We start from the raw sequence: 20,465 nt of genomic DNA, 5'->3' as shown, positions 1-20,465 counted from the left end.
ATCCACCTCAGTTAAGAAAAGAGGGTGCATCTAGTCAGGTTAGGATTCCTCTAAAGGATGCTGGAACAGCATAGTCAACTGCCTGGCCATTTGGGCCTCTTCCTGTATGTCCTGCCTTTTAAGTTGTTAATGATCAACTATCTCGCATCCAAAGCAGCAAATAAAGTCACTGTCTTATTGTTCTGACAGGTCCCAGAAATTTCCAGCGACTCCTGAACTGGATGCTGGCCATCTCTTGCCAGCAGGGACACTTGGCAATCGTTAAATTCTTAATCCTCACTTACAATGCTGACCCCGGGAGCTGTGCAGTAAGGAAGAATGAGTTTCCAATTCTTACGAGATTACCCCTGTATGCTGCTATAAAGGCAGGTACGTAATTGCACATTCCGCACCTATGTCCCTTTTTCGATGATAATGTCTTCTAAAGAATGGGCCAAATTCTACTCCCTCTCACGCTGGTGTCAATGTGGATTGACTTATCTGGAGTTATTATGGATTGACACCATTGTCAATTTGGCCCTGAGCCTTTTGTCAAATTTAAGGCGGAGCCCTGCAAAATGGAATAAACTCAAACCATGGGAGACTCAGAACTTCCTCCAGACGGTAATTCTTAAAATAAATTCTCTGTTTCCATTTTCTAGTTAGAATTTCTTTTAAAACAAACAAACAAACAACAAAAACGAAGGAAGAACCTCATAAACAAACATATCAGTCAGATACATTCTTTGACATCTAGATCTGATTTGGAATGAATATCATGTATATGAAAACACTGCCACACATACATCTTTACAAGGTGCTAAAAATGAAGCAGCAGCCATACAAATACACTTAACTTTGTTCAGTGTTTTGAAGGTTTGACTGTAGCAAGAAGCATAGGTAGAGGAAACAGGCTTCTTTAGTTTAGTTCCTTTTTTACACACCCAAACTGATTTTTTTTAAAGAGGGTTAGTTCCATAGCATTTACAGTGTGGCTCCTTGTGGCTTTGTCCTTTTGAAAACAAGAGTACACATAGTCTGCCTTTTCTTTAAAGGGAATGAAGATATAGCTGTGTTTTTACTTCAGAACGGAGCTTGTTTTTGTTCTTACATCCTGATGGACAGTCCCGATTCAAGCAAGCACCTTCTGAGGAAATATTTCATAGAAACAACCTTACTACCTGGTAGCGCTCCAGCAAAAACGGTAAGTAGCCATTTATCTGTCTTCTGAGAAGGTGATATAAGAAAGCATCATACTAATAATTGATGCTTATCTTTGCATATTGTGCAATGGGTATTTTTTCATCACATCTAAGGAGGTGGTTTGCTATCATTTACAGAGCAACGTGACATTATGTCTGCTACAAAGTGGCTTACAAGTCAGTGATGAAGTATAAGCCATAAATAATTGGGCCCATTAAATGATATTCTTTTGCAAGCCACAATATATATAGTAATTTCCACGTGGTCATTTTAATATTATGCATGAACTATGATGGTGTTTGGGAAAGGAAAGGTTGGTTTTGTAGTATAGGCAGTGGATTGGGACTCAAGAAACCTGCATTCAATTCCTTGCTCTGTCACAGACTGCCTATGTGACCGTGAGCAAGCCACTTAATTTCTGCGTGCCTCAGTGCCCCATCTATCAAATATGGCCAATAGAGCTTCTTTTCTCTCACCCTTTGTCTGTCTTGTCTATATAGATTGTAACAACATCAGGGCAGCCTCTTACTATGTGCATGTACAGTGCCTAGCACAGTAGGGCCCAGGGGTCAGTCAAGGCTGCCAGGTGTCACTGCAGTAATAAAATGGTTCATACTTTTTCACACTCAAGTCGTTTGTGCAGTTTTTTTGGTAGGATGTATATGGGGTGCAGTCATTTTGTTCCTCTGAATAAGAAGCTAATAAATTTAGGTTGATGGAGGGGCCATTCATGACTTAGCCAGTGACTTATAGCATGACCTCGGGCAGATCACTTAGCCGCCTCAGTTTCCCCACCTTTGATAATTATTTTGAGATCCTCAGATGACAAATGCTGTTAATGCAAAGTATTATTATATTTCACTGTTTTATCATACTTGTTTAACTACACTATCCTCTTCGTTATTTCAACTTCAGTTATCCACAGCTCCCTCTTATCCAAAATTGGGTTATGTCCTACAACACCTGTTTTTGGAGCTATATAGATAGGTATGTAGACAATCAATAGAACATTTTCTCAGTACTTCAGCACCTAAATTATCTCAAATTACTCCCCTTCTCCCCTGACATTTAGATAACTGAGGCTAATAATGAATATCTAACCCTGAGCCTTTAATAGTCACGTTCTTCATCAGGTCATAGAAAACTGGGTGAGCGAGATGGCATTGGCAAAAGGCTCTGCTTGTACAAATCCCATTGCAGGATCAGTGCTGATGTTTGCCCAGCACTTAGCACAATGGCGCCTCAATTCTGGCTTATGGATATGAAATACTAATAAATAAAGGGGCTCTAGTGTTATACACGTCTCCCTTCTCCATGTGATTGCCAAAGCTCCCTCTCATTACTCGAGATAAAGCTGTGCAAGACAGGAACTTCAGTCCACACATGTCAATTCTGTTTTACCCAGTTGCCCTTTGATTTACTGAATCTCTTAATTTAATCAGGAGCACTAAATTATGCCTTACTCATGCCTTGTCTACACTTAAAAGTCATACCAGCATAGCTACGTCAGTCAGCAAAATGAAAAACCAACTTCCCCCTAGCTATGCCAGCAAACCCCCCAGTATAGACGCAGCTTTGTTGACGGAAGAGGGGTTCTATCAGCATAGCTAACTGTCATCTGGGGACATGGTGTTCCTACACTGACAGAAAAATTCCTTCTGTCTGTTTGGGCTGTGTCTACACTACAGAGCTATGCTGATATAACTATGCCAGCATAGGTTCCGTAATGTAGACATTGCCTTGGGTTTATATGGCCTGGTGGGGAGACTGATTCTTGCAAGCTCAGGGCTTGTTTTTAGTTTGCTCAGTGAAAGGAACCGCACTGTACATTCTTCTTCACATTTTCAAACCCACCTGTTAGAACTTAATATTAGGTATAAAGCACTGGGGATGGGATATTCAAAGGAACTTAGGGACACAAATTGCAGACACTGACTCCCATAAGTTCCTTGGAAACTCTCAGCTATGATTTTTATTTATAGTCATTATATGCCTGTGTAGCCCACACTAAAATACCCAAGAGCTGTGAAATATGGAAAACCTACGTGGACCAAATTATCAGTGGAATGTTGGGGAGGACTCCATTTATGTGCATACAACCTTGCACAGACTGGTAACAAGACACCCATTTGTGTACACAAATAGAGTTTATTTCGCAAATTCTGCCAGTTGCATGCACAGGTGATAGTGAGCAAAAAAACCAACAACTCTTTGTGGAAGTGTACGTGCTTAAAAAGTGCACGTACACACATATTATGCAAAATATTGTTCTATGCATACAAATATTGTACTGTAAGTGCGTTATTGACAGTCCATTGGAAGTCTTGTACAGTCATGCAGCATTCATCCTTGGCTTTTTTTTAACGTCGCTAGCCTGTACATTGGCCAAATTATACTTATCTGCAATCAAAATGGAATGACATAAAGTGAGTAAAATCTCCAGTAAAGCTGTTTTTTTTAAACAGATTACACCAAATCACTTGTCACCAAAGTGATGGTGATGGTTTCCCAGACTGCAGAATTGCACAGGATGCAGTTGACTGTGCAGCAATAAATTGTCCTGTGCAAAACACTCGAGTTTAGGCTCCCGGCCAAGCTGTCGCTTTAACTCTGTGGTTATATGCTACTAGCTTCACAGGAGGCTGATGCTTGTAAATTTAGGGGTTGCATTATGTAATGTGAGAAAGAGGCTGGATGTCATATGCCACAAGAACAGCAGGTGAGTTTCTGTAGAGTTAAGGGCATTTTACTACAGTCTGGAGCTAGCAAAATAGTTTTATATGAGACTCCCAAGGAAGTGTAGGTGGAAGAAAGTGGGGATGAATCTAAGGTTATTTCTTAGCTTTTGATGACAGATGAATAAAAGGAGATTAATTAAGCCCAGGAATGGCTGAATAGCAGCTGAGACAAGTAATATGCTTTCCAGCCCAGTAGATAACCCACTTGAATACATCACAGAATACAAGTCTGAAGTGTAGTAGAGGGATTTGTTTTCCTGGTGAACATCCTGACATATTTAACATAGGCTCTGTCATAAATGGCTTAATACTTTGCTGAAGAGTGAAGAAGAGAGGAGTTTTGAACGATGAATCGATTAGCAGAAATTTGGCCCTGTTTCTCATGGTTGCTGTTTATTTTTGTATGTTGAATATTTTAGGTTTTCTGTTTGAATTAGCTTTGATATACTGGGCCAAAATTCACATCTAGTGTAAATCCCCTGGCATCAAAGGACTCCTGCCAGGCACGAAACTGTCCTGATATCTTCGCAAAGTTCAGGTCTTTGAATAACTGGAATGACACAGTTCAAGAAAGCGCTTACATGTGGGCTTAAAGTTGATTATGTGCTTAAGTGCTTTCCTGACTAGAGATGGTTTGCTGAATCCGGGCTGGGACGAATATGCCCACAGTGCCCAGCTTGAAGGAGGAGGAAAGTAAACATTCTCTTCTTCTTTCCTCTAATTAAAGCAAGGACTAGACAACAACAACCACTAAGATAGGCAATGGATAATTTGGCCCCAGACTCCATAGCATTCCATGGGAACTAGAGGCATATATGAACTCTCTCCCTTTGGGTGAGACATACCAGGTGGTAATATTTTTAGTCTCAGGCCAGGACAAAAAAGAAAAAGAAAAGAGATTACTCCATCTTTGCTTTCAGTGGGTCAGAAGGGGTGCCGGCCCTTTGCACCGCCATGAATTTCACCTAGTATGCACAAAATATTTTATTATTAGGACAGCTGGTTTACACGTACTGAATCTCTCAGACAGCCGCAATGCTGTACAGAGCACTACTTGCTTTCACTTCGTCACACTACAGAGGGAGAAAGATCAAGGGCTATTTCTCAATTTTCTTAAGCCTGTTTCTCTTTTTTCCTAATATAAAAATCCACCCAACCACTGCCACAATAAAAAGAGGAAACGCTCCATTTATATAGGAACAGGTTGCAATCACTAAAGTTTACACTGCATTAAAGTGAGGTTTAGCAGGGCACAGATTCCAGGCATTTGGTTGAATGTAGTCTGTACACAGATATATATCTTTCCAGCTGCACGTAGTGTCAAGGATATTTTTTTCCATTACAAATAGGAAAAGAGCAAAAGAAACGGTTGCCGCTTTCCTAATGAGCCCTTTTGATGTGTGTGTGAGAGAGAGAATCTTCTCTGACTGCTTCACCATGCACAGGGCTGATTGCTGCTATCAGTTACTCCATTGCTGATACAGAAATCTTCACTGGCTATGCTCCAGAGTCACTCTGGCATTGGGCCTACAATCCTTCCATTGTCCCTTCCATTGTCCTATTAGTCCAAGGCAAGCCAGTTAAAGAAAGTGGATGATGCAACATCTTGGTTCATGTACAAGAACTTATCAGACACCCTAGGTTTCTGGTAAATAATATTTGCTTGTTAGTAATTAGTAAATCAGCATCACCGCACCCAGCAGAAGAATTTTACCTAGGAAAGAATTTTAGAAAGTAATTTAGCTAGAAAGGATTTTTATACTTCTGCAGAATCAAGTAGCCAGCTCTTTGCCAAGATTTAAAGGAAATTACAGAATAGGACAAACAGCAAAACTCCAGCCAATTATCCTACACCTCCCTTTGATTGTGGATGCATAATGTAACCAAAGTCTTCCATTTGGAAGCAGCAGGCTGCTTCTGACTAGTTCCAGTTAGTTTTCAAGACTGGGAAGGGGACAGATGCTTGAAAAATGCTTACCATGGTAGGGAAAAAGGAGTCTGTAGGAGCCTTCTTTGGTGGTATTGAAACCAGTAAGTCATTCACGGGCAGGCTGTGTATGGAGACTGTTAGTCTATTAGGACTAGAGAGCATGGGGTGCACTCCGTGGAGCCAATTACAGAATAGTTGTATGGCCCCAATGCAATGCCACTCTCTGTTCGTTTATTCTAATCCCTGGGGTTCTGAGAATTTGACATTCACGGAGACGGGCTTGCCTGCAAAGCTAGGGGAGATCATTAAGTGCTAGCTAGGAAAGAAAGCTCCTTTCTCGATGGCATTGCAGCCAAGTTTTGTTAAAACTTATTATGAGATAACCACAAAATCCAAGGCCAAATTCATCCCTGCTGTAAAACCATTGACTGTTATGTGTTTACACCAAGGATACATTTGACTCACTATGCTTAAGCCAGACAGCAAGGTTTGACTCATGCCTCTGGCTTCCAAGGCTCATGTATGAGAACGTTGTGAGACCAAGATCCAAAATCAGAAGGAGAAGTCAGTGCAAAAAGCTTAATGCCAAGATTTTCAAGATGCATGGAGATTTGGATGCCCAATTCCCATTAATTTGAATGGGAATTTGGGTCTTAATCCCTAAAGTGGCTTTGGAAGTCAGCCTGAGTGCTACAGTGATAGATTTCTATAGCATTAAATAACCTCAGGATCATGAGTCTGCATTTTCTTTGTAAATGATGCACAGTAGTAAAAGGGTGCGACACAAATGAGAGGCAATTGAGACACATGGTCTTACTTGTACCCACAGAAACATGGTCATTCTATCAATGATTATTTGTTATGCTTATGGTAGTGCCTAGGGTCCGATTGAGAATGGGCCCCATTGTGCTAGGCCCTGTACAAATGTAGGCACAGGCCGCCCCTAGTTCTTTACAATCTAAAGAGACAAGATAGATAAAGGGCACAGGAAGGGGACAGAACACAGAAGCAGCATGAGCAATGTGATGGTGGCAAAGGTCGTGTCAGCGCCATGATTAGTTGCTTTTGTTGCCTGAGTCTTCTCAGTGGCGTTGTGTTAGAAGGGGATTAGCACAATGGCGAGACAGAGAGAGGGAGGGGCTGGAGCAAACAGCCAGTCAGCACAGCAGGGAGAATGTTCAGCGTGAGGTCTGTAGAAAAAAGCCTGACAACACCATCAGTGTCCATCAGCCCCTGTCTGAACAGCTTTCTGCAGTTGCTGTGCCCGTGTCAGTCCCCGTGCGGTTTCTCTCTGCCCTTTCTTTCCAAAAAGCCATGTGACTGAGGAGAGGGGGCTAGCATATGGGCCCTTGTGCCTCCAAAGGGTGGAAGGTTCTCCTGTACAGTTCTGGGGCTGGACTGGCTCCAGCTGGGCCCCATTGGACTCCTTCCCCTCCCCTGCTTGAGCTGTCCTTATGTTTTGCTCCTCCCAACACCCCTGTGAAGTAGCAAAGTGCTGTTATCCCCATTTTGCAGATAGGGAAATGAGGCTACACAGTCAGTGGACAGCCTCTTGTTCCCTAGATTTGTAGATTTTAAGCCCAGGCAGAACCATTATGATTTACTCTCACCTCCTGCACAACAGGCCATAGAATATCACCCGGCCGTTTCTACCCATAAGAGGTTTTCTGGTTATATCAGTAAACCCTCCTAGTGTAGACATAGTTTATACCAGCAGAAAGATCATTTTGCTGGTATAGCCTGGACCAGTTCCCCAAACTAAACAGGCTGTACTGGCAAAAGGACACGACTATGTCAGTAAAAACAACCCACCTCTCTAATTGACACAGCTGGCAAAACTTTTAAGGCTAGACCAGCCCCAGGTCACTCTTGCGTCAATCCCATAAATTCTGGTTGAACCAGAGCACGTCATTTAGAAAAACATTCAGTCTTGATTTAAAGACTCCAAGTGATGTAGAAGCCCCAATGGAAGTTGTTCCCATTGTAAGTTCCCCTCACTGTAACAGACGTATTTCTAGTCTGAATTTGTCTAGCTTCAGCTTCCAGCCATCGGATCTCGCTGTGCCTTTGTCTGCTAGATTAAAGAACCCTTTACTGTTAGAAATCTTCTCCCCAGGGAGGTACTTACAGATTGTGATCTAGTCCCCTCTTAACATTGTCTGAGGCCAGGTCTACACTAGAAACTGTTACCAGCATAGTAATGTTGGTTAGGCATGTGATTTTTGATTGAGTGATTGATTGATTTGCGGATTTTCCATGCTGGCAAATAGCCTTTGGGTAGATGCAGTTATAGTGGCATAACATCAGAATAAGCTATACTGGCTAAAGCACTTTTTGCTGGTATAAGCTGTGTCTACACTAGGAGGTTTTGCTGGTATAGCTCTGATGGTAAACCTTCTAGTGTAGACCTACCCTTAGATAGGCTTCTTGAATCCCACACGTTTGAATCTTTCTCCCACCTCTTCCTGGTAAAGGGGCAATCTGACCGGAAAGAAATTCTGCTAGCTTCTCTGCCCATGTTTTCTCTCCTCGTATGGAAGAGTTTTTCCCATGTCGGGGATGATTTAGCTGAAGTTTTATTAACTCCCGCAACCCTGTTGCACCAGCACTATTTGGCAGCGTCCTTCTGATTGTACTCTGGAATGATGGCAATGGAGGAGGGTGCCCAGACCTGTCTGTGTTTTATGCCCTCTTTATTCCACAACTCAAAAGTGGGCCCACTGATTTTTGTCTAATGCTGTAAATAAATTTGCTCTTGGGCTGCTACAAGCTTCGGCTGGGAGTAAATGTTTACAGCTGACCTATAAAATGTAACCACTGGAATTTGTAATGAACAGACCTTTAAATAAACAGGCACAAGAGACTCTGTGAGAAAACTGCATTCACTTGGTGTCATTGTAAAAGCTCTAAAATGTATTTTGCACAAAGTGCTCTTTAGTCACCATTGCATTGGATGCCCTGGGTAATTTGATTTCTCACTGCAGACTGGTGCAGCCTGTATCAGATGCCATGGCCATGCAGCAGTGTGATGTGTGTGGCCTTGGGCAAGTCCCTCGCCCTCTGTGCCTCATTTTCCCTACATGCATAATGGGGATAATAATAATAATTTGCCTTTTTACTTCGTAGGGAGGTTCTGAGGTTTCATTAGTGAATATTTGTTAAGTGTTTTTATGTCTAAAGGACTGTGCATATCCTATATATTGTTACTGTTATTTGTTAACCTGCACAATTATTTATAATAATTCCACTCTCCTCTGCATCTTCACCACTTGGTCTTCTTTATCTGGAATTCTGTATACCAAATAAGCATTTGGGATCAACCTGGAAACCACCTTTGTATTTCCTTTTAATTTAAAATAAAATGTAAAAAGAAATCACGGGGCTATAAATTCAGAATTTAAAAGGAAATGAAATCAGCTAATCAGTTGCTTGCTGCCTCCTGGTGGTGCATTCATGAATCACTCCATTAAACCCAGTTTTTAAGGTTTAGCATTATATCATATAGCACAGGGTTAGGGAACCTTTTTTCTGTCACGGGCCACCTACCCACATAAAAAATTAGTCGCAGGCCATACACACGCCATGAGGGGCACGGAGGCTTGGGGCTTGCCCGTGATATTTTTTCAATGCAGAGATGATCATTAGGTGGTCACATTTTCCCATTTCCAAAGTGTTTGTGTTAGTTCAGGCTTCCACTTTGTTTTAGCCTTTAACAATTTTCAGATTCTCTTTGAACAAAGGATACAATGTTATTTTTGTCCTGTTCTCACAGGCCTCTGTGGTATCCGCAATGGAGTTGCTGCCCAAATTGTGTCTCGCAATAAATAGTGCTATTTTGCCAATTTATTTCTAACTTCATGAGCAAATTTCCCTTGTTCACAAATTCTCTTTCCAATAGGGCAGCTCTCATTCTTCCCCTGGTCTGGAGATGCCTTTGTAAAACACTCCTTGAAATGGCTCAGAGCTGGTGATGTTCCAAGGTTTGATAGGGAAAAATGATACATGTGAAAATATTATGTATTCTAGCAAACAGCCCACCAGCGATAAGTCTTAGGCCTGGTCTACACTACGGAGGGGGGGGGAGTCGAACTAAGGTATGCGATTTCAGCTACGCGAATAGCGTAGCTGAAGTCGAACTACCTTAGTTCGAATTTCCTACCGTCGACTCTGCCACCGCCGTTCGCGGTGGTGGAGTTCCGGAGTCGACGGGAGCGCGTTCGGAATTCTAACTATCGCGTCTAAATTAGACGCGATAGTTCGAACTCCGAGAAGTCGAACTCTCCGCGTTGACCCGGCGGGTAAGTATGGACCTACCCTTATTCTACTGCTGCTAATCTCCTACGGGAACTCTCTCTTAGAGCTGGTCCAGACTGGGCAGTTTTGGACTGGTGGTGCTAGACCAATGTCGCTGCAGTGGTACAGACCTCTCATGTATGTGTGATTTGCACTAGTGTAATTTACTGTAGTTTGACCACACTGGTTGAAGGCCTTTTTTTTTACCCAAGTGCAGCATATCTACCCTATGGGCTTGCAGTGACTCCTTTCCACAAGCTCTTAGGCAGCCCTCCTTGAGTGTTTCACACTCTCTGCCCCACATCTCAGATGTGGATGCCATCCTGCACCTGCTTCACACGCACAACTCTACACTAGTCCTTGTAATAGTGTCACTTGGAGGAAATCTAGCCTGTACATCCAGAGGTGCAAGGATCCCCCTGGCGAAGGACCCAGTATAGCTTCAAGACACAAAAGAGGAAAGAGGTGGGGGACGTGGGATTTAAGAAGGACTTGCAGTATGTATCCATGTCTAGGTTCTCAGGCTGTCTCCATCACTGAGGCATCTGAGTGCCTCCTGGATGGCACAGAGCTCAGCTCCCTGCACAGTATGGGATGGGGCAGGGTTTGAGGATCTACCCTGCCTCCAACAGAGAAGAGTGTGCAGGTTTCATGGAAGATCACTTCACCCTCAGTGGCACAACTCTGTAGCTATTCCACTGCTTAGGCTGGGCACTGCGTCATTGGATGAAGCCCACGGAGCAGCTTCATGACCAGGGCCTCTGACAGCTGGGTCATCTGAGTTCCTAGAAGCTAGTTGCATGGAAAGTGAAGCACTTGCAGCTCACTTGATGATTTGTCAGTATCGTAACAGGCCCTGGCTTATTACCATAAGGCGAGTGAGTCATATTAAAATTGCATTTTGTTCTTTCTTTGGCATACAGGCACTGTCTGTGGGTTGGTCAAATCTCAAGCTGCCATGGGTGGATCTGGACTGGCTGATTGATATCTCATGTCAGATAACTGAGCTCGATCTGTCTGCCAACTGCCTGGCCTCCCTCCCATCTGTGATTCCATGGGGACTGATAAATCTCAGGAAACTGAACCTCTCTGACAACCAGCTGACCGAACTGCCCAGCGTCCAGTCATCCGATGAAATTATATGCACAAGGTGTGTGTGCTGTATTCTTGAATCAAAGGATAGCAAGTGCAAAGAGCTGCTTCAGATCAATCAGTTGTGTATGTGTGACAGACTGAAACCTGACGAGAACAAATGAACCTATGCCCCTTGAGTAGATGAAGGGCTTCTTGGTTTTATCTTTTCAGTACGAAGACTCAGTTCTGCTCCATACTCTGTAATACAGTTATTTCCAAATTAATTATCATGTTTTAAAGTGCGGCTTTTGTCATGGCTTGTGAGACCATGTCATACCTCTGCCCAAGGGGAGCTAAAATATGATAAAATAGATGTGTTTATACAACACTACTCAATGCTCAGGCTTTTATTTATGCTTTGTTGGATGTTTTTCCACACTTGCAGGTTACTCGAGGTGGATGTGTCCATCAACAGGCTCTGTATTCTCCCTTCTGGATTCCTACATCTCACAAAACTTCAGAAACTCATCGCCACCAAAAATTATCTGGAAAAGTTATTTGATGAGGAAAGTGGTATGTTAGCTCCAGTGATCAGTGTTACCCTTACGCTTTCCACTCCCAGGCCTGATCTTGCAAGAGTCACCCAAGCTTCCTTTGACCCCTAACTCACCAAAGCCAATGATGGTTATGAGGGTGCTTAGCACAGCTATGGGGTCTTCATCCAAAGCACATTGAAGTCAATAGTCTTTCTACTGACGTCGCTGGGCTTTGGCTCACACCCACGAAGTACTGAGAACCATGCAAGATTAGACCCCGTGTGACAGACCTTCACTAAGTTTGTGGTGTTTTGTATTTTCTAGCAACTAATTGGATTGGATTAAGGAAACTGCAAGAACTGGATGTCTCTGACAACAGATTGGTGGAGCTCCCCACACTGTTCCTTTACTGCTTCAAATCCCTAACCATCCTCAATGTTTCCAGAAACAACCTGAAGGCGTTTCCAGAGCCCTGGGCCTGCCCTTTGGTAGGTCAAACTGCTCTGCTGGGAGCAAAAGACCGAGGAAAGCTCTGCACTCACAGGACAGTGCCAAGAAATGGGGTGTGATACATTAAGACTCTATCCAGCTTCTTAGGCTGAAAAGCTGGTCTCCCAGTGCAGTGGTGATACCAGGGTGATTTTATCTTTTGGATTTTCAGGGTTGGTTTTTGGAGATCCACTGTGGTTCACTCTGTTCATGTGGATATTCCCAGTAGAGCCAATGATACCACTGCCATGGATAAAGCAAACAGCTTGGACCCTGCTTATACGAGCTGGAGGATGTACTGGGTCATGTTACAAAACTCACAGCCTTCCTTAAGATTAACTTTAATCAAGCCAGTGGATAAATTATGAGATATCAATACCTGAATGTCATTGTGTATTTCAGGAGGAGATAAATGTCAGTGTTTTATGGACAGTGGTAAAAAATAAGGAGTGCAAGAATGTGTTTTGTTGGTTAAATGTATATTTATGGGGAAGAGTAAGTGACAGTCTTCAAAGTAACAATTAAAATGCATATACTTAAAAATGGATTTGCCTGTCGATTAAGTGTATGCTTTTGGAGTTTATTGGGGGTTGCTGGGAATTAGACTCGCAGGAGTGGGATCTTAGACCAACACGTGTGCAATTCCTTGTGGTGCAGTAGTTACACTTAAAAAAAAAAAACCAAACCTAGGAAGGCTGCATGAATCAAATGTATTAATGTATAAAATGTGACAATTGATCAGCATGTTTCTTTGAAGATGTATGTGTCTTAGAATTTGTTATTGTCTCAGTATTTTTTTTTATGCTTCCAGAAATGTTGTAAAGCATCTAGAAATTCATTGGAGTCCCTCCCGGACACACTGACTGTTTTCTGGAAAAATCACCTCAGAGAAGTGGATTTTTCTGAGAACTCACTAAATGAAGCTCCACAAGGACTTTTCCAACTTGAAGTAAGTGTAAAAGCCTCCTAGAGCTTTTCCAGCAGAACCTATTCAGGACAGGAACACAAACTGCAGTGTGTATGTGATTATGAACAAGGGATTAGAGGGTCCATGCAATATTAAATAGCTGCCTCGTTTCCCCCAGTGGTGCGCTTTAGTCATGTCCCAAATGATCCTTGTGTATTGTTTGTAACATGCTTTAGGTTTCTTTTGGGAGCTGTTTTGGTACCTGCAACTCTGTGTCTTTAGGATTGCATTTTTTTAAACCAACCTCCATTTGGTAGTTGCAAGTCAGAGTTAGAAGTCCAATGTACTTAATTGCACCCACAGATAATTATGAGTACAAAATCTGGCTCAGAAAGCACTGTATTAGCAGGAAATATTATTGTTTATTGGGTCCACATAAGTGCTGTGTGAAATACTTGCTTTGAAACGTGGTAGCATATGAAACAGACCTGGGTTAAGGTGAGTTACAAACTCGAAGGGCAGACCACGTTCATTGAAAGGTTCATGGTGTTTGACAAACCTTTCATGCAAATGTAGGGCCTCTTTCCACTTATAGGACAGATTCATGGTTTTGCTCCAAACTTGTTCAGAATTTCTGGTTTCGACAGGAAACAAGGCAGAACTCAGTGGTTCCATCTGAGTTTCCATTTCAGATTGTGAAGCACAGGGGGCATAGTCTTGTGTAGGTTGAAATCAGGGAAAACGTTTGTGAAAGTGCCAAGATTTTCACAGCTCTACCCAGCCTGGAAAATTGAGTGGTGACAGCATATGTCCATGTCTGTCTAAGTCAGTGTACTTGGACACCAAGCGAGCAGTTGTAGCAGGAAAAGCATCTGATAGGAAGGTGTAAGATAAACCACATTCAAGAGAAGCCATCCTGGTCAGCCCTGATTTCACTTGAAATCCCCATAAAGTTAGTGGGAGAACAATGTCACTGAGAATAATTCTGCACCTCCCTCCCCAATCCCACTCAGCTAGCCTGTACCCAATGGAATGCCCACAGGGGAAAGGAGGAGCATGCTAGAGAAATGCCTCCGGCTTTTTCCTGCTAATAGGAACAGAGAAGATCATTTTCTTCCTGAGTTGCCTTTTCATAACGTATATTTTTTAATGGTTTCTGCTCATCATTTCCTCTATCCTCGCACGTCTCCTGAAGGGTGTAATCTATGTGCTATTGGCTTTAACATCACCTTTACTTTACTTTAACATCTAAGATGACCAGACAGCAAATGTGAAAAATCAGGACAAGGGGTGGGGAGTAATAGGAGCTTATATAAGAAAACGTCCCAAAAATCGGGACATCTGGTCACCCTAACATCACTTTTTTTTCTCTGAAGATAGTAAAAATACAAATGGGAGGGATTCAGTCGACACCGCAAATGCTGGACGCTAGATGGTGCCCCAGGGTCACATTTCATCCTACACTGTCGTTTTTGTGTATGGAAGGCTGGATTTGTGCATGATGTGATAGTTCCCAGGGCAGCATGTCTAAGTGTAGGGTTACCAGATAGCAACTGTGGAAAAAACGGGACAGAAGGTGGGGAAGGCAATGGATGCCAATATAAGAAAAAGTCCCAAAAAATGGGACTGTCCTTTTAAAAACAGGACAGATGGTCGCCCTATCTAAGTGGAGTTGGATAAATTCTCCACTGGGCTGTGTGATTTAGAAGCTGGCATACTTTGGCAGGCACTTGGGCATCCTAGGGAGCTCCAGCTCACATCTCTGTTTCTTTAGTCCTAATCAGATAATATTAAAAAGTGCCAACTCACCCAAGTTACTCAGAGCTAGACTGTGATGTGATTACATGCCTGCATAAAGGAACCGGAGGAAATAAGAACAGCAAACCTTCATCTTGGGTGTGGGTGCATTGGAGCAAATGGTACTACTCACCCACTCACACCCTCTCTAGGTTGATGAAGGTGGTGAGGGGTGGAAAATGGGCAGAACTTTGGTGCCACCCCGCATGCAGGCACATGCTCACTGGCCAGCAGTAAATTACTATCCCAAGCCCCTGGAGCAAGGAAGAAGTGTGTCTCAGAGGAGCATCTCTGGCATAATGCTGCTGCTGGAATGTGGTAGTTCACCCTTTGCTCAGTGCTGGGCATAAAGTCAGGATCTAGTCCATGGTAAAGTATATGATTTAGATATGTCATTGTTCAGATGTGGCATGAGAAGAGGAGCTAAACTGGCTCATGTTCTATGATTCCTTGTGTAGCACAGATGTTCCTACACAAGGTGACATCTAGAGTCCTTGTCACCTTTGCTGCAGAAGCCATTACCATTTTCCAAAGAAGCTGGTACTTTTTCAAGTCATGGCTCACTCTCTAGTCGATCACTCTTGGAGAAAGATCAGAAACTTTTCTCTGAGGGACATATGCAAAGCAGTCCTGTGTTTTCCAGATCCCTTACAAGTTGACCCATGCAGCCACTGTCATAATTAAGTAACAGTAACTTTTTCCACTCTGTTTTAAACTATATGACAGTTCCCCTATTGTGTGTTGTGGCAGAAAAGAGAAGGAAGTTACCTACTACGGTCAATTTCTCACTCCTGACTGTGCTCCATCCCTCTGAAACTTTGCCATTGGACAGTCACGATTCTGGAAACCTGTGGTGATACCTGCAGGGAACTTGGCACAAAGTGTTGGGTAGAGACAGATTCTTCTTGTCAAACTGAGGTTGATTCCAAATGTGCAAAGATTTTGACAAAATGTGGGGGTGGGGAAAGGCTATATGGTTAATTTGTTTATACTTCTCTGGAGGTCTCTGGTGTCGTTCAATTCCAGCATTTAAATTGACTCAGCATGTTCCTTCACCGGCTCCCTTCCAATGGCCTCCAATATTTCACAGTTATCTATATTTGCTACTTTTCTAGCATTATGTTAAAGCTTTGGTGTGTCCCTGTCCTGTCACTGCGCATGTTACACATTAAATACCAACCTACTCACCCGATGATAGGCTGCTACGCTGGTCCCACTGAGATTTCTTATTCTTCTATTTGATCACATCACAGAGGAACAGTCTCACTTTATGAGACAGTGTTATTGTGGCTTGATTAAGTACTTGCCACACTATGCAGCACAACCTGTTAAGTGGTCTGCACCATTTACACTAAACCTTAATGGCATATGGAACATAAACGGTGTCTAAAATACCTAGGGCCAAATTCTCTGCTAGCATAACTCCATTGACCTTGGATATATTACACTAACTTCGGTGGAGTTATGCTGGAAAGAATTTGGCATGTCTAGGTTAAAATTCTGCTTATCTCAGATCACATCAGGAGATGTATTGACTAGGACTTGATTAAATTTTCAGTCAAAAACTGTTTTTCTATGGAAAATTGGGTCTTTGACAAAATGAATATTTTCATGGAAAACATTGACTTGCTGAAAAACCAAAAACATTTCAGTTTCAGGCCAAAACATTTTTTAATGAAAAGTTGAAATTTCTCATGGGGGAACCCCTCATCCCCAATTTTCCATCTAATGCTGACATATTTCAAGTACTATCGTCTTGTCCAGCTTTTAAAAGCACTTTACGGTGCCTTTGGGTATTGTCCTGATGCCTTACTATTTTGAGAACATCTCTTCAATGAAAATCTACTCTTGCTTTATTAAAGGGAATGGTTTTAGCTTCAAATTTATTTGTAAAGCAATGTGGGAGAGTGGGAGGTTTACAAAATCTGGCATAAATCAATTTTTTGTAAATTTCAATTAAATTTGTAGGAGGGAGGTTGTATTTAAACTCTGTGGTATTTGGAATTTTACCATATCTCCGTGGTGCTACTTAATGCATGAGAACAAGCAAATGAAACTGATCTATCTAGCTTCAGTCTACAATCTGAGTACAAGTAAAGAGTAAACCAATAGTATAAATGGTGAAAAGAAATGTAAATCTACTTTTAATAATCTAAACCACATGTAACAAAAATATATGCCGATTGTACTGTATAGGTAGCACACATTTTGCATTTTGGATTTATACAAGAGAATATATAGTCTGAAATATGAATTAGTAGGAGAGGGCCCACTCATATCTTAATCTACTCACATATGCCACACCTATGACAAACATATGGCATAGTGTCCATATGAAACATATCTCTTATCTATATGGGACTGTTTCATTAACACCAAAGCTGACGTTTGGAATTTATAGTTGAATCTTTAGCAAATAGGTCAGTAATTGTGTAGGGCTAAAAGCTGCATTGCTTTGTACAAGGAGATGCAGTAAATGTGTGTATTGGGGAGAGTTAAGGAGGGGAATGTTTATATGCTAGGAAGCTAGTATCTTTGCTAAAGAAGAAATGCTTTCTTAGTTTTCCTGTTATTTAAGCAGCTGTACTTACCAGACCTCTTTCTGCTTGTTTAATGGATTGCTTCTTGTAAGTGCTGCCTATTCCTCTTTCAGGCGCTGGTGTCACTGAAGCTTTTGGGAAATCAGTTAGTTTCGTTGCCTTCTCAAGATAAGTGGACTTGCAAGCAACTTAAATCACTGGATCTTTCTAAGAACCAGCTTGGGAAGTAAGTGTTCCTTTTAGTTTGTGTCAGAGCTAAAATTTAAACTAAAGATTACAAATTAATAACAAAACCAATCCCTTACATGTGGTAGAAAGTGCCGATGCTTTTACAGACTCACTGGATTAATTCCCTCTGTATCGCATATAGTTATCCATACAGCATGGACCACATCTTCTTTTACATCTCCAAAGCATCTTGTACACCTGTGGCATTGAAGAAATATTACTCATAGTTTCTTTGGATATAGCACATGACATTATTTCATGAGTGAATAATTATTACTAGTAATAAAACGTAGAACATGCTTCACTCTGAGTGGTTTACCAATGCAAGTACTTATTTGTGGGGAGCATATCTTAACCAAGGCATTTTGTCTGGGCTTAAACTTTTGTATTTCTGTTGGGAGTATGTGTTTTGAAAAATGTTAATAATCTTTGTTTGTTTTTTAAATTAAAATGTAACAAGCCATTAGCCCATGGCCAGACTAATGACTTTGGCTATTTAGAAAAGAAAACAAAACTTAGGAGTGATATTTTTTCCATTTAGAAAACATTATAAGGATGTTTGATATGCAGACTTGCAGGTCTGTTCCCTTCTCCAGCAGTGAATGTAAGCACATCAAGCTTCCATATACGTCATTTAGGTGCATGCCCAGCAGATTTGCTAGATTCATTATGATTTGCCCTGCCAATAGTCTGCATGGTCAATGTCAATAAACAAGGATATATAAATGCTTTAGAAATGTCTCAATCAATCTCCACAATAGCATTCATGGGTCATCATGTCAGAGGAGTGCTAGCTGTAATAGGAAAAGGCTATTCTACAGAGTCTCTTATGCAGCTTGTTCAATTTGCTATTTGACAATCTCCTAAACCTTGATACCAGTAAAGAGAAAATAAGTCAAGTTTGCATTTCCCAAATGGAATCAACATAATGCCCCAGAGCTAGGCTCATATGTTGAATGACAGAGATGAGTCTGAACCAAAAACCTTGGGTCCAGGCAGTTCTGAGTTTTGGTGGCGTTCAGAACTGCTGCTGAACTGTGTGGCTCAGACCCTTCTTCCACATGCATGGGAATGGGAACCAGCAAAGGCTGTGCTCTGACATTATGAAAGCCTTGCAGAGGCCAAATCCTACAAGGTGCTGAGCTCCCACAGGTTGGGCCCATACCAGTATGAGCTCATGTGAATGTCCCTCAATGTGGCTTTGTCTTTCTCAAGCATCGCTCTGTGCATTTTGTTTCATCTGCAGGAGTGAGGAGGGGTTTAAAACAAGGCGGATTTCCTTTTTCACCACAAGAAGCAGAGTGCGTGCAGGCGCGGAGGCAGGTATGGTATGTGGTGACCTCCTCTCCTGGGAAGGAGATGGTGAATTGCGCCAAGTGAATTCCAAGGGTACAGGGAGTCTGGCAGATGAGTGGTCAGTGTCAGCACAGCTGCAGCTTTTAGTGCAGTGACATGTAAATAAAATGGGAAATGCTTTTAATGTACAAATTACTGTAGAACTGGTCTATCCCCTCTGCCCAAATGGCTAATGAGTGAAACCTGCTTCTCTCACTGAACTGTCAGTCCCTCTCTTTGCCCAAATTACTGAAGTGCTTGAGAAGCTAGTCACTCTAGCTAGTGTGCCCTTTGGTTCACTGAGATGGGGAAACGAACCAATAATTAGATGATCCCAAGGGCAATACAACTATGTGGCTGAACTTGCAAAATAGGTTTTGCCTTGTGCCTCTTTGATGATTGCCAGAGGTCTGGCGGGAGATTTTCTGGATTACCATCTGTGAAATCCCATAAAGATCAAAAGACCATTTGAAGATATCCACACTGATCCCTAATCTCTGTGGGATTAATTTGCTTTTCTTTTTGTTTGTTTGTTTTTATTTTAGGCCACTCAGATCTTTTATGTGCTGCATTCTCCCTTGGGAGTACCTTTCTGACAGTGCATTTTACAGTTTCCCTGGGGAATTGCATAGAACGGAATAAAGTTTAGGTTTTGTGGTGACAGTTAACATTGCCCTAGCCATCCTGATGAGAATAGTCCACTAGCCATATAGTCTCACCTCACTGCACTATGAATGAATCCCTCTATTTTTCCCCTTCCTTCATGGGTCATGGACAGAGCAGAAGCATTACCCTCAACACACCCATGACACTTGCAAATCTGCATTAAGACAAAGACTATAATAAAATCTCACGCTTCAAGGCTTTAGCTGGTCGGCTACAGGGGTCAGGAAGGAGTTTTTCCCCTGGGGCACCATCAGCCAGATATATTCTGGGAGTAGTTTGGCCTTCCTCTGAAGCATCAGGGATTGGCCACAGCTGGAGACAGGACACCTGACAGATGGCTCTGAGGTCACAGAGAGAATCCTCTTCCTAGATGCCTGGCTGCTGGGTCTTGCTCACATGCTCAGGGTCAAACTGATCTCTAGATTTGGGGTCAGGAGGGAATTTCCCCCCAGGTCAGATTTTCAGGGATCTTGAGGGTTTTTTGCTTTCCTCTGAAGCATGGAGCATGGATCACCTGCTGAGATCATCCAGGCACACCTCACCTAATCAATACCAAGCCATTCAGGGGTCTCAGGCATTGGAAAACATAATCCCAGCTATACATATAAAATGATGGGGTCTAAATTAGCTGTTACCACTCAAGAAAGAGATCTTGGAGTCATTGTGGATAGTTCTCTGAAAACATCCACTCAATGTGCAGCCGCAGTCAAATAAGTGAACAGGATGTTGGGAATCATTAAGAAAGGGATA

General features: G+C 42.2%; 1 protein-coding gene across 5 annotated transcripts in view; it reads left to right on the top strand.

Moving 5' to 3' along the window:
- LRRK1 (leucine rich repeat kinase 1) overlaps nucleotides 1-20,465 on the top strand; it is a 106,366-nt gene that overhangs the window by 38,100 nt on the left and 47,801 nt on the right. For all 5 annotated transcript variants that reach the window (XM_044980718.1, XM_044980719.1, XM_044980720.1 and 2 more), the window contains 8 exons: nucleotides 190-369; nucleotides 1,035-1,183; nucleotides 11,067-11,293; nucleotides 11,663-11,790; nucleotides 12,078-12,241; nucleotides 13,054-13,191; nucleotides 17,600-17,712; nucleotides 18,961-19,037. In XM_044980718.1, the coding sequence (XP_044836653.1) occupies nucleotides 190-369; nucleotides 1,035-1,183; nucleotides 11,067-11,293; nucleotides 11,663-11,790; nucleotides 12,078-12,241; nucleotides 13,054-13,191; nucleotides 17,600-17,712; nucleotides 18,961-19,037 (1,176 nt within the window). The remainder of the gene's footprint in view (nucleotides 1-189; nucleotides 370-1,034; nucleotides 1,184-11,066; nucleotides 11,294-11,662; nucleotides 11,791-12,077; nucleotides 12,242-13,053; nucleotides 13,192-17,599; nucleotides 17,713-18,960; nucleotides 19,038-20,465) is intronic.

The sequence above is a fragment of the Mauremys mutica genome, chromosome 11, assembly GCF_020497125.1.
Source record: "Mauremys mutica isolate MM-2020 ecotype Southern chromosome 11, ASM2049712v1, whole genome shotgun sequence".
NCBI lineage: Eukaryota > Metazoa > Chordata > Testudines > Geoemydidae > Mauremys > Mauremys mutica.
The sequence above is the reverse complement of the archived record's forward strand: the minus strand, read 5'-3'. Positions and strand labels throughout refer to the sequence as shown.